This window comes from Cervus canadensis, chromosome 3, assembly GCF_019320065.1.
Source record: "Cervus canadensis isolate Bull #8, Minnesota chromosome 3, ASM1932006v1, whole genome shotgun sequence".
Taxonomy (NCBI): Eukaryota; Metazoa; Chordata; class Mammalia; order Artiodactyla; family Cervidae; genus Cervus; species Cervus canadensis.
Window position 1 is genome coordinate 41,494,121 of NC_057388.1, and position 15,353 is coordinate 41,509,473.

At 36.6% G+C, this 15,353-nt stretch overlaps 1 protein-coding gene across 1 annotated transcript in view; it reads right to left on the bottom strand.

Annotated features, from left to right (window-relative positions):
• The window catches only part of FBXL13 (F-box and leucine rich repeat protein 13), a 203,791-nt gene that overhangs the window by 36,126 nt on the left and 152,312 nt on the right, over window positions 1-15,353 (bottom strand). The window contains exon 18 of the mRNA XM_043462331.1: window positions 207-290. Coding sequence (XP_043318266.1) covers window positions 207-290 — 84 coding nt within the window. The remainder of the gene's footprint in view (window positions 1-206; window positions 291-15,353) is intronic.

Below are 15,353 nucleotides of genomic sequence, written 5' to 3' on the forward strand. Positions count from 1 at the left end.
TAGAAAAGCAAATCCTCTCAATCACCTCGGGCTGTGGAGACCTGACTAAAGGCAGAGTTGATCCTGGCTCAAGCAAGATCACATATGTATTATTAATTTCATTCCGCTTTTTTTTCCTGTTGTTACCCACAAAGGTTATTCAATTTGCACTTAATTTTCAATCTTAATTCTTTAACAACAACAACAACAAAACATAATTATCTTACCTGGATTCCAAAATCGGTGATTTTATCACACTCAGACACTGAAAGTTCCTTTAATTTTCTATGTCTGGAAAGTGTCATCAAACCCTAAAAATGTTTAATATAAAGATTATTTGATGATATATTAGTATAGAAGGTGTATTTCCAATAAGATAGCAACAGTTTATGCAAACTAAAAATACTTAGCTTCTGTTTTATATTTCTTTAGACCTAATCATACAATCACTTTGGTTAGACAACATTATTAAATAAAATTTTCAGGTTATCTCTAATGTTTTACAAAAAGTATTACAAATCCTAGAACCAGAAAACTTCTTATCTTGCCTCCTGTTTCCAGGAAAATGTTATATCAATCAATGTAAAGAAATCTTCAGATGCTTAAGTTTACAGCTTTATTTTATTTGAAGACACTTCATGTGGCTAATGAATCTATTTATCAATAAATTTATGCTTAGTCTAAAATCTGAAAATCTTTAGCTCATTTTATGATGTTTAATTGCTTGGAGGGAGAAGAAACACATCTTTATGTAAAGGCCCATAGACAGATAATTATTCACTAGTAGTTCATTTCTTTTTTCAGGCTAAAAGTTATGTTTCTTTTTATTTAAAAAAAATGGATTTTACTTTCATTCCTTCACTTTTTTAATGTGTGGTTTTGTTGGTGCTCAGATGATAAAGAATCTGCCTGCAATTCAGGAGACCCGGGTTCAATCCCTGGGTCAGGGAGATCCCCTGGAAAATACTGGCAACCCACTCCAGTTATCTTGCCTGGAGAATTCCATGGACAGAGAGGCATGATGGGCTGTAGTCCATGCGGTGGCAAAGAGTCAGACACAGCTGAGCAACTCACTTTCACTTTCGTTGGTTGGCCCATTTCTCAGTACCTATTCTCCTAATCTGGTACAACATTCAGGTAAGGAACTGACTGTTGTGCCTTATAGATGCCATCCTTCTGTTTTGCATTCAGGATCATGTTACTTTTCTATTTCCTAGATATGCGTCCTAGACTATGTGGACTAGAGCAGTTTCTCCTCCTTTTATGGTCCCAGAGCTGGCTGGCAGGGAAAAATGCTGGAAATAGTATATGATTTGTCCTTTTTACATTTTATTTTCAGGACTTACTTACCTTTTGATCATAAAAACCACATTTGGACTATAATTGAAAATGGGTCATGCAGGTATTATATGCTGGTGTTTTTTTTGTTTGTTTGTTTGTTTGTTTTTTTGCTGGTGTTTTTTTTTTTACTGATTTACATATTAGGCCTTTCATTTTTCAAAAACAAAATGCATATCAAAGAGAACAGTGCTTGAAATTCTACTTGATTGAAGTCACTGTTAAATTACAATTTCTAATTTCATTTAACAGCCTGTATGCCACACAAAAATAAAATGACCCCATTTATTCTTTTAATTTCATTGCAAATGTGATTCCCTTCCTAGGAACACATTATATTTTCTGTCTCATTGTTTCAAAACAAAGAATGGGCAAACTCTGTGAAGCCATCACATGTGGTCTGGGTTCCAGATGTGGATGCTGTTTTATTCATGTTAAAAGAATTGGAATTTAAATACTCTCCCAACAGAAACTAAATTGTTTGAACAAAAATATCAAGTAAGTGGTGCAGTTTTTCTCGTTGCCCTATGCTTGATAATAGCTAAACATGTTTTATTATTCTATGTGGAATTTGTTTTATGAAAAACTATCTCTAAATAGTTCCTCTGAAGTTTTCACTTTTTATTGCTTCAATGTAGGCTATATTAGAAATTTTTTAAATGAACTATAATGAAGTATACTTGCTAAGTATGACATTTAACAGACTATGGACAGATAATAAGAAGCCTTGGCACTGAAATTTATAAATGCTCCAAATTAGAAGGTGTTCTCTGAAGCAAATGATGGTTCCAACATTTTACAGTCTTTCTTTATACCTTAGAAGTCTTAAATCTCAGGTCTAGGCAAAATTCATCCATTCTTCATTTATTATTCATTTGAAAAATATTTAATTAGCATGTATTATATTGATCGGGCTCTGGGATAGAAGCTGGGAGTATAAAAGTCAGTGAGGTGCAGTGTCTACCCTCAAGGAGTCCGTAGTCTGGCATTGAAGACACACTTACAATAGATCGCTACAATCCTGTGAAGGTAAATATTGTGCACAATGATTAAACCAAAGAGGGAAGATGAAGCCACTATTTTGGATTAGAGAAGATTGGGGGAGAGTTATGAGTGGGGAAGTGCAATTTGCCAAGTAGACTACAGAGGGAAGGACATTCCAGGCTGAAGGAGCAGAATGCGCAAAAGCATTAAAGTGTGAAATATTATGGTGTATGTATGAAGCTGTATAGTATGGCATGATTAGATTTACATGGATTTTTAAAAAATTATGTGAAAAGCTGGTTGAAAAATTTCTCTTAGGAAGAAACTACAAGGTTTTGTTTTTGTTTTGTTTAATCCCTTGTTAATTGTTTGAGGGAGGAGTCCTGGGAGTTGGCTGTGCCAAACTTTTACTTCTGGGAGGGATGGAAAGAGGAAAGTGGGAAGATAAGACAGAAATAAGAAGGAAAGTGGATACTTAAATTTCCAGGGAATTTGTAGTATCATGAAAATGTAAATCCTCCTTCATCTCCTTCAAAAGTAAGCCAAACTCAAGAATGCTTTCCAGGAAAGTTTCTGTTTTATTTTGCCAAAACTTAGAAGGGACTGAATTATTGTAATCAATTAAAATGCAAAGGAAAGCAAATAAGTGGTAGCCTGGAGAAGTCACCAGCATTGCAGGTTATATGAGAATACCTTAGGAATTCATAGGTATCCTGGGGAGCACTTTTCTCCTAGACAGGCCATGGAATTGAGGGACCGGGAGTCCCTAGTGGAAAATTGGCTTATATTATAGCTCTGATGGCTTCTCAGGTGGCTCAGTGGTAAAGAATCTACCTGCCAATGCAGGAGATGAGGGTTTGATCCCTGGGTCAGGAAGATCCCCTGGAGTAGGAAATGGCAACCCACTGCTGTATTATTTTTAATTTTAATTGGAGGATAATTATTCTATAATATTTTAATGGTTTCTGCCATACATCAACATGAATCAGCCATAGGTATTCATATGCCCCCTCCTCCCCCAAACTGCCTTCCCACCTCTCTCCCCATTCCCCAACTCCAGTATTCTTGCCTGGGAAATCCCATGGACAGAGAAGCCTGGAGGGCTTCAGACATGACTGTATGACTAAACATGCATAGCTCTGGCATCATGTCTATAGGACGGAGTGTCAAGACTTAAGATTCAAAAGGAAGCAGGCACCACATCATGGGGGCCTTGAGCATTATTCTGGAATATAGATATTATCCTATGCAACACTTTAAACAAAACTCCCTCTTCAGGGAATAAATGACAGTAATGCAAAAAGGAATGAGGATGTGTTTCAAAAGAGGTATGGAGACCACAGAGCAGGGAGTGATTTATTTTAGTTGGAAGGAGGAGGTGTCAGTCTTTCGTGGAGGAAGAAGAATTTGAATTAAGCCTTAAAGACTGGGTAAGATTTTGACAAGTAAAGTAATAGGAACAGTGTTTCAGACCAAGAAAACAGCATGAACAAAGGCTTCATTTGGAAAGTGTGAGTAGTTCAGTCTGGGGTTCCTGGGAGTAGTGGGAGGGAATACTGCACACTGCCAGGAAGACTTGCGTGTACACCAGATAGTTGGAGCAGACAAAGCCTTTGAAAACTATTCTTTTTTCCCCCAGTTTTACATCTGGAATTGTTTAGCTGATGTAGATACACATCAGCAATGAACTAGTTACCAAATGTTGAAATAGTATGTGTGTTTGTGTGTACTTACTATATGACTGAGTCATACTACTCCAGGCTTAGAATATCACTGACGTAAACAGAAAACATACCTCCCCCAACTCTTTATTTTGAAAATATTCAAATCTATAGACAAGCTCAAAAAATGGTATAATGAACACTTACATATCCTTTATATTTATGTAGGAATATAGTTTTGTATGTATATATGATGTTGTTGTTGTTCAGTCATTAGGTCCTGTCTGACTTTTTTCGACCCCATGGACTGTAGCCTGCCAGGCTCCTCTGTCTATGGGGTTTTCCAGGCAAGAAAACTGAAGTGGGTTGCCATTTCCTTCTCCAGTCTATCTTCCTGACCCAGGGATCAAACTCGTGTATCTTGCACCTCCTGCATTAACAAGCAGATTCTTTACCGCTGAATTACCAGGGAATATATATATATATATATATATTTTTTTTTTAATTCATATGTGTAGTGTGAAACATTTGAAAATAAGTCTCTGATATCATGATGCTTTACCTCTAAATATTCTATATGCATCTTCCTAGGACATTTCCCCAGGTAGCTATATAGTCTTATGTATATATAATATGATACCTAAGATTAACAGTAGTACATACTATATAATACAGAGTCAGTATTCAGATTTTCTTTTTATCCAATCCCCAGAGTTCATGCATTGCATTTGGTTATCATGTCTCTTTAGCCTTTCTTTTTTTTCTTTAAATTTTACCTTTCAAGATCCCAGGCCAGCCATTATATAAAATATCCTACATTCTGGATTTTTCTGATTGTTCCTTACGATTGGATTCTAGGTAAACATTTTCTGCAAAACTACTACCTAGGTGCTGTTTCATTTGAACTGTATTTTTTTCTATTTACTTAATAAATAATCCATGATGTGATCCTTTGAGACCACATGAGTTCCCTGTTTCTCAACATCCTTTCAGTCAATGATTTGAGCATTAATTGATGATCCTTGCCTAAATCAGTTATTTTGTTGAGAGTTGCAAAAATATACAGTTTTCTGATTCTGTCTTTCCTTCTGAACGTAGAATCCGGTATTCACTTAAACCTTTTTTTCCATTATTCCTTCTCTTACTCCCTACTGAATAATTTGGGAAGTACTTTGAATAAAAGATTATTTTAGACATAACAATTAACTGTCCCACTTAATTTTTTGTGTCAGTTATTAACAACCTTTTTTATTGAGATATAATTAACATATAACATTTATATTAGTTTCAGGTATACAACAGAGTGATTCAATATTTGTATATCTTGTGAACTGATCATCACAATAAGTCTCTTTAAAATCTGTCACCATATATAGTTCCAGTTTTTTCTTGTCATGAGAACTTCTAAGATCTACTCTCTTAGCAATTTTCAGATATACAATGCATTATTATTAACTGTAATCACCATGCTATATTATTATATCCCGTGACTTATTTATTTACTTATTTAATATTTAAATATGTTTATTTACTTATTTATTTACTTATTTATTTTATAACTATAACTTATTTATTTTATAACTACCTTAACCACAAGCTTAACCCCACCTCTGCCAATTACCAATCTGTTTTCTGCATCAATGATGTTTTTTAAGATTCCACATATAATTGAGATCATGTGGTATTTATCTTTCTCGGTCTGACATTTCACTTGGCATCATACCCTAAAGATCCATCCATGTTGTCACAAATGGCAAGATTTCCTTCTTTTCTATGGCTAAATGCACACACACACATATATAGACCACATTTTCTTTATCCAGTCATCCATCAATGGACACAGGTTGCTCCCACACTTTGGCTATTGTAAATAATGCTGCAATGAACTGGGGGGTACATATATCTTTCTAAATTACTGTTTTCATTTCCTTTGGATAAATATCCACAAGTAGAATTGCTAGGTCATATGATAGTTCTTTTTTTAATTTTTTAAGGATCCTCCATACTGTTTTCCATAGTGGCTACTCCAATTTACATTCCCACCAACAGTGCACAAACGGCCCGTTTTCTCTGCATTTTCACCAACACTTGTTAGTTCTTATCTTTTTGATCATGTTTATTTTAACAGGCAAACAATGTTTTAATTTTCCCACATTCCTGTTAAGTGTGTTTACAAAATGGAGTTACTCTTTTGCTTAGTGTAATTATGTTGTTTGTTGGCAAAGATGACACATTGAAGAAAATAAAAAACAACAGTATTTTGCCCCATTATAAGACTATAAACATTTGGTCATAATTTAAAAAGAACCAAGTTTTATATATGAAATTGAACTGTATGAAACCTTGTTAATCAGTTTCACAATCTGAAAGATTTAGTCTTTACAACTTGGATGTGGCTTTTTTTTCTGAAAGATGGTGCTTTCAGAAAAAAGTCTAGACATTATAGAATACTAACATTAGAATAAAATATAATGAAATTTATCTGATAGCCACATTGCCACAAACCACCCTTGTTTATGGTATGTTTCAGTTTGGGAACAGTCAACAGTTTAATAAGGCACACCAGAAGAGTAAATAAGCATAGATAAATTTTAAAATCTGTTCTTCTTTGAGTAAAGAAGGTCTCTAGAAAAAAACTATATAAAATTACATAAGATTGCGTAGTTTGTCCAACTTTTAATTCATTTTTTCTTGAATATTCTTTATAAGTATAGCTGGTAGACTTTCAAGATTAAAACACTGTTACAAGCCTCTCTTCCATAGTTATGAGATAAGCCTTTATAAAGGTATGGTAAAAATATGAAAATATGACAAATGATTAATAACTACATTATTACAAGGAGTTCATACAAGTTGGCAGAAATATTGAGACCCCCAATATATAAGTGACTAAAGAATATAAATATAAAATTTACATAAGAAAAAAGATAATCACAATGATAAATCTAGGGGGAAATTATATTGATAGAATTTTTTTAAATGCAAAATCAAATAGCAATAAAGTTATAATGTATATCTATTTTTTGTTGAAATTAAAACAGCCAATACTGGTGAATGAGTATAAGGCCAGCCTACTTATTTTTTTAGTTGATGGCAATAAAAATTACTACAACTTACTGGGAAAGCAAGTGACCAAAACAACAAGAAAATATCCTGTTCAAAGAAGGGAAGATTTGAGGGGGAGAAAGGTTAGTAAAAACTTTGGGGCAGCTTTCTTGTCTTATTCCTGTTTCTACCCTGAAACCTAGAATTACTGCCTTAAATATAGTAGGGACTAGATAATTAAGTACCAAAAGAAGGAGGAGAAAAGAATGAGTGAATAAGTAAATAAAATGTCTCAAATGAAAAGTAATTTAGAATAACTTGGGGGAAAAAACCAATACATGGGTGCATTATTAAATTCTTGTCTATATCAACAAAGAATTATATAAAGTATTAACACCATGCATATTTCCTTTACGAGACCCACAACAGTTCTGGGGAGTTTACCGTCTATTCCAAATAAACTGTAACAGCACAAAAACACCAATATTCAAGCAAAATATTAAACTTTGTATGTTAACATATACAAGTATGTATGTATATGAACAATTTTATTTAACAGAAATTAATATATCCTTCTCTGTATTCATGTTACTTGGTCCATCTGTGAAGTTCAACCTTGCTTTCTGAAACATCACTTCCCTTAGTTCCTATGACATCACTCTGAACTCTTTCCTTATCTACTGCTCTGGATGTTCATTTTCAGCTTCCTTTGTGGGTTTATCTTCCAAATCCACCCAGTAAGTATGCGAGTTCCCTGGAGCTTTGAAATTGACCTCTCTTCTTCTGTCTCTCATCCATAACTTCAGGCACCTCAGCCTTCTCTACAGCTAGCCCAGATCTCTCTTCTGAGCTCCAGAGTTTTAAAATTAGACACCTGAACATGCCATAAGCACCTGAAACTTAGCACTGTTACTTTCAAAGGACTAGTATTCAAACTGGAAACCACAGTGTTTAATGAGTTCTTCCTACTGTTTCTTGTGGTTTAAGCAAGAAGTCTGGTTACAGTTGAATAACTCGTGGTAGACTTTTCTTCTACTTAATTAAGTACATTGTTCCTTTCTCTGCATTTTACAACTTTTATGCCTCTCTCTTTGTTTTGGTCTTTTTTTCTTAATTGAATATTGTTAATTTATAATGTTGTGTTAGTTTCAAACGTACAGCAATGTGAATTTATAGTCTTTTTCAGATTCATTCCATTATAGGTTTTCAAGATATTGAGTATAGTTCCCTGTGTTATACAGTAGGTCCTGTAGTTTACCTATTTTATATATAGTAGTGTGTATATGTTAATCCCAAACTCCTAGTTTATCACCCCTCTACCCTGCTATCCCTTTTGGTAACCGTAGTTTGTTTTCCGTGTATGACTCTCTCTATAGCGCCTAGATTTCTCTACCTGGGAAATCTATAAATATAATCCATATAACTTAGGATATTTAATATCTGATTACAGGATGTTGGAAAACACATCCTAAGAAATAAGATGGAATGTGGTACACAAGAGTCTAGAATGACTGACAATTTTGATATAATTATTGGAGGTGTGAAAAGTGAAGTCGCTCAATTATGTCCAACTCTTTGCGACCCCATGGACTGTAGCCTACCAGGCTCCTCTGTCCATGGGATTTTCCAGGCAAGAGTGCTGGAGTGGGTTGCCATTTCCTTCTCCAGGGGATCTTCCCAACCCAGGGATCGAACCTGGGTCTCCTGCATTATAGGCAGACACTTTACCTTGTGAGCCACCAGGAAGTCCATTGCAGGTGTAAATCTACCATTGGAGGTGTAGATCATGATAAGTCTGTAAAGAACAAAAGGTCCCTAACAGCAAACATAGGAAGCCTCCTTTCTTGTTGCTTTTTTGAGGATAAAATGGGATATAAGTTATTGTGATAGAGGGGATAGAGTTAGAAGGTATTGTTGAAAATCTTTTGTGTAAATTTTCTGTTTCAGTAATGCTTATATTGTAATATACCTAATGCCTATGATAACTTGGTAAATGTGCTGAGAAACAAAACAGACAAAAGTGAAGATTCTGAAGTCAAATGAATCTCTTGTCTTCTATCTGTCAACCAGGACAAAAAAGAGCTCTTAGTCTGGAGAGAAGTGTCCTGGTACTGGATAGAAATATGTTGAAAGAGAATTCAGCATCTTGCGTCCAAGTCTTAATACTTCTCTTGTTTCTTTTCCTGGTAATGGTACTGCTATGTCTACAACTGGTCAAATAAAAACGTGGATTTTATCTGCGTTTACTCCTTGCCCCACTGCTCTGCATATCCAATTAATCAACCACCAAGCCCTACCTACACTACCTCTAAATATCTCTTATACATGCCTCTTCTGCCACCATGATCGGAACCTCATTCTTTAAGCTGTCATCGCAAAAGCCCATCCTTCTTAAATAGATCTTCCTACTGTTATGTCTCTGTACACAAATCTGTTTGAGTCCTACTCTGAGTTTTGCATTGGCTCCCTTTGTATATATATAGCACATAGGCTGAATCGCTTTGCAAGGCACCCATGGCCGTACTCATTCTACCCTCCACCTCTTTCTCCAGCCTCATCTCCTGCCACATCCTCTGTCTCAGGCCATGCTCTGACAATACAAAGGCGCTTGTGGATCCCCAACACACAGCCCTCTCTCGTGTCTCCATGCCTGCCTCCCTGCTTCTTCCTTCACTGGAATGCTCTTCTTTTCTTCAACTTAACAAACACCTACTAAAGCTCTTAGCTGCACCTCAAAAGCTGAAGAGCATCTCCTGACTCCACCACAGAGACAACAGAGACAGAAGCACTCACTTTCCAACTCATTCTTGCTGCCAAGATGCAGTGCAGTGCACATAACTCCGTAACAGCAAATAGATCTCATTATGTCATAGGTCTGATAAATTATTGCTATATACTTAGGTTGGAGAAGGCAATGGCAACCCACTCCAGTATCCTTGCCTGGAAAATCCCGTGGATGGAGGAGCCTGGTAGGCTGCAGTCCATGGGGTTGCTAAGAGTCAGACACGACTGAGTGACTTCACTTTCACTTTTCACGTTCATGCTTTGGAGAGGGAAATGGCAACCCACTCCAGTGTTCTTGCCTGGAGAATCCCAGGGATGGCAGAGCCTGGTGGGCTGCCGTCTATGGGGTCTCACAGAGTCGGACATGACTGAAGCGACTTAGCAGCAGCTGCAGCATATACTTAGGTTAAGCAGTTTACAAGTCTTCACAACACTATGAGGAAAGTAATGTTATAACTACTGTATTAAAGAGAAGGTAATGAAGGCACAGAGAGGTTAAGTAACTTGCCTGAGCTCTCATAGTGTAGTGACAGCAGTGAGGATGTGAAGCCACACTCTGAATTCCTGCTTTTAGTAATTTTTAGCCATGTAATACTGTTACTCAGTGGTGTTCTTTTGCCACTAGGCTATACCTTGAGGTCTGTGTCTATAAGTTTAGTACCCCTAGATGTTTTCTTAGGCTTTGATACACAGCTGACAATGAATAAGTATCTGTGAGTGAATGAGTAGTCTATTTATAAAATTATCTATTTTGATGAACCAAATTTTCTCTTATCTTGCTAGTATACTCTCATAATTCTTGAGTGTAATCTATTTCCCTTTGTAATTGTGCAGCTTCCCTGGTGGCTCAGATGGTAAAGAATATGCCTGCATTGAGGAGACCTGGGGTCAACCCCTGGGTTGGAAAGATCCCCTGGAGAAGGGAATGGCAACCCACTCCAATATTCTTGCCTGGAAAATCCCATCAACAGAGGAGCCTGGCAGGCTACAGTCCATGGGGTTGCAAAGAGTCAGACACAACTGAGTGACTAACAGTTTTGTAATTGTGTGAATCATTGTTTACATTTAATATGTTTCTTTCTGAAGCAGTCACTGTCTTCAGTATTGCTTACACATTCTTTTAGGAATAAAGAACAAAACTTTTATCTGAAAATACGTTTTATCTCGATTAACACATCCTCTTTCTAAAATCACTGATAACACTATCTTGTACAATGTCCATGAAAATATATCTTTAACCTCACAAGTGATCTTCCCTTTTACACTCTGGTTAGCAATTACAATTTTGTAAAAATAATTTACCTTTTCTTTTTAATTATTTTTATTTCTATTTACTTGATTATTAATATGGATATTGTAACCATACTTTTTAAAATGTGCCAACCTTTCCAACCTAATTTACCAACCTACAAGTCTAAAGGAAAGCAGGCTTTGGTCAATACACAGAAATAGGTCCTCTATATGTTTGTGGAGGGAAAGAAAATAAGCATCTCTGTTTCCTGGAAATAGAGTAAGTCACCTTGGGTCTACTTGCCTCCTACCTGGTGGAGGTTGAAAGGAAAGTTATTTCAACCAAAGATTCTCCTGGAGGAAAGTTACAAGCTCAAGTTGGTCACTTCTTTTTTTGCAATGATATTAGTAGGCATTTTTCTGGAAACGGAGAAAATTGACTGGAAGCTCTATGAGGAAAACCGCTATTGCTAGTGATGGGACCAGCAGATTCATATAAGGCCACTGGGTGTGAAGAGGGGCCTGGAATGGACTAAGGAAAGGTCCAGTTCAATAGGAAAAAGTTCAATTGGGCAAACTTCTTATGTGCTTTTTTTTTTTTTTTTGATCCAAGGCAAATCCATTTATCTCTGAGTTATTCTGCTTTCTTTTAACTCCCATTCTTTCTGTTTCTTAAATCTCAAGTGATTTCCTGTGCTTCCCGCTTTAGGAGTTGTGGTGCACTAAACCTCAAGCCTTTATTTGTGTTTGTGTTCCATGCAGATGGGTGGTCTCTTGAAAGCATATCATCAGGTTAAGACGTGCAGGTGTAAGCATGCCCACTCCATCTCAGATCATAGCTGAGAAGATGTGGCATTTTGAAAAATCTTGTGTTTGGTTTAGAGGAAGAAAATGGTACCAGATCCATTCATCCCCTTACTCACTACTCACTGATCAAATATTTTACACAACTTTTATCCATTAGGTGTAATGCTGGGCATCCCAAAGATGGGACAATCCAGCTTCTACCCTGAAGAGTCTTACAATGTTGTAAGGAGGCAGGCATGGAAAAAATATTAAAATACATTGAGTGACTCAAAAATATATTGAACTGATTGCTTTATTGGAGACATTATAAAGTACAGTGGATATTTCCTCTTCACTTTCTGCAGAGTGGTGACATCTGCACATCTGAGGTTGGTGATATTTCTCCCGGCAATCTTGATTCCAGCTTGTGCTTCATTCAGCCTGGCATTTTGCCTGATGTACTCTACATACAAGTTAAATAAGCAAGGTGACAATATACAGCCTTGACATATTCCTTTCCAATTTGGACCCAGTCCATTGTTCCATGTCCAGTTCTAACTATTGCTTCTTGACCTGTATACAGATTTCTCAGGAGGTAGTCTGATATTCCAATCTCTTGAAGAATTTTCCACACTTTGTTGTGATCTACATAGTCAAAGGCTTTAGCATAGTCAATGAAGAAGAAGTAGATGTTTTTCTGGAATTCTCTTGCTTTTTCTATGATCCAACAGATGTTGGCAATTTCATCTTTGATTCCTCTGCCTCTTCTAAATCCAGCGTTAACCTCTGGAAGTTCATGGGTTCACTTACTATTGAAGCCTAGCTTGGGGACTTTTGAGCATTACTTTGCTAGCATGTGAGATGAGGGCAATTGTGTGGTTGTTTGAACATTCTTTGGCACTGCCTTTCTTTGGGATTGGAATTAAAACTGACCTTTTCTAGTCCTGTGGTCAGTGCTGAGTTTTCTGAATTTGCTGGCATATTGAGTGCAGCACTTTCACACCATCACCTTTTAGGTTTTGAAATAGTTAAGATGGAATTCCATCACCTCCACTTACTTTGTTTATAGTGATGTTTCTTAAGACCCACTTGACTTTGCACTCCAGGATGTCTGTCTCTAGGTGAGTGATCACACCATCATGATTATCTGGGTTTTTAAGATCTTTTTTGTATAGTTCTTCTGTGTATTATTGTCACCTCTTCTTAATATCTTCCTCTTCTGTTAGATCCATACCTATCCTTTATTGTGCTCATCTTTGCATGAAATGTTCCCTTGGTGTATCTAATTTTCTTGAAGAGATCTCTAGTCTTTCCCATTCTGTTGTTTTCCTCTACTTCATTGCATTGTTCACTTAGGAAGGCTTTCTTATCTCTCCTTGCTATTCTTTGGAACTCTGCATTTAGATGGATATATCTTTTCTTTTCTCCTTTGCCTTTTGCTTCTCTTCTTTTCATAGCTGTTTGTAAGGCCTCCTTAGGCAACCATTTTGCCTTTTTGCATTTGTTTTTCTTTGAGATAGTTTTGATCACCACCTCTGTTCAATGTTACGAATCCCCATCCATAGTTCTTCAGGCATTCTGTCTATCAGATCTAATCCCTTGAATCTATTTGTCACTTCCACTGTGTAATCATAAGGGATTTGATTTAGGTCATACCTGAATGGTCTAGTGGTTTTCCCTACTTTCTTCAATTTAAGTCTGAATTTGGCAATGAAGAGTTCATGATCTGCGCCACAGTCAGCTCCTGGTCTTGTTTTTGCTGACTGTATAGAGCTTCTCCATCTTTGGCTGCAAAGAATATAATCAACCTGATTTTGGTATTGACCATCTGGTGATGTCCATGTGTAGAGTCTTCTCTTGTGTTGTTGGAAGAGAGTGTTTGCTGTGACCAGTGTGTTCTCTTGGGAAAATCTGTTAGCCTTTGCCTTGCTTCATTTTGTTCACCAAGGCCAAACATGCCTGTTACCCCAGGTATCTCTTGACTTCCTACTTTTGCATTCCAGTCCCCTATGATGAAAAGGACATGTTTCTTTTGGTGTTAGTTCTAGAAGGTCTTGTAGGTCATCATAGGACTGTTCAACTTCAGCTTCTTCAGCAATAGTGGTTGGGGAATAGACTTGGATTACTGTGATGTTGAATGGTTTGCCTTGGAAACAAACAGAGACCATTCTGTTGTTTTTGAGATTGCACGCAAGTACTACATTTCAGACTCATGTTGACTATGTGGGCTATTCCATTTCTTCTAAGGAATTCTTTCCCACTGTAGTAGATATAGTGGTCTTCTGAATTAAATTCGCCCATTCCAGCCCATTTTAATTCACTGATTCCTAAAATGTCAATGTTCACTCTTGCCATCTCCTGTTTGACCATTTCTAATTTACCTTGATACATGGACCTAACATTCCAGGTTTGTATGCAATATTGTTCTTTACAGCTTCAGGCTTTACTTCCATCACCAGTCTTCCACTTCCATCCACAACTGGGTGTTGTTTTCTTTCTGGTTCAGCCTCTTTTTTCTGGAGCTATTTCTCTGCACTTCTCCAGTAGCATATTGGGCACCTACTGACTTGGGGAGTTCATCTTTCAGTGTCATATCTTTTTGCCTTTTCATACTGTTCATGGGATTCTCAAGGCAAGAATGCTGAAGTGGTTTGCCATTCTGTTCTCCACTGGGCCTTGTTTTGTCAGATTCTCCACCATGACCTGTCTATCTTGGGTGGCCCCACATGGCATGGCTTGTAGTTTCATTGAGTTAGAGAAGGTTGTGATCCATGTGATCAGTTTGGTTAATAAAAAAAAAAATTTTTTTCTTTTTATATTTTTTCTTTTTTATTTTTTCTCTTTTATTTTCCTTTAAAATTCCCTATTACTCCCCCATTACTCCTTAACTTTCATTTTCATAGATTTTTACGATTTTTTAATTAGGGGAAAAAAAAATTTTTTTCTTTCTTTCTTTTTTTTTGTTTTTTTTTTTGTTTTTTTTCTTGTTCTTTTTTTTCTTTTTTCTTTTTTTTCTTTCCGTTTTCTCTTTTATTTTCTATTTTTCTTTTTCTCTTATTTCTTTTAAAGTCCTCTAGTACTCCTCTACTACTCTTCATTTTCATTTTCACTACACTATAACCTTACCAAAAAAAAAAAAAAGAGAAGCCCTATCTTTAAACCGAAGATTATTCTCTCCCAATCTTGACTCTCTTTTTTCTACCTCAGAACACCTCTATTTCCTCCTTTCCCCTTCTCTTCCCAATCCAATTCTGTGAATCCTTGTAGGTGTCTGAGATACGGAGAACACTCTGGGAACAGACAGCTGCGTTAGATCTGTCTCTTCTCCTCTGGTCCCCTTTTTCTCTCCTGCTCATCTCTATCTCCCTCCTTCCCTTTCTCCTGTTCATTAACTCTGTTGAACCTCTCTGGGTGTTGTCCCTAAACAGGGGAGAATCTTTTCGCCATTAACCTAGAAGTTTCAGTTGCTGTATAGTTGAGAGTCCTGAGGACTACAGGAGAATTAAAATGAAAATCCCCGAGGCAGAAACTTAAGCCCAAAACCTG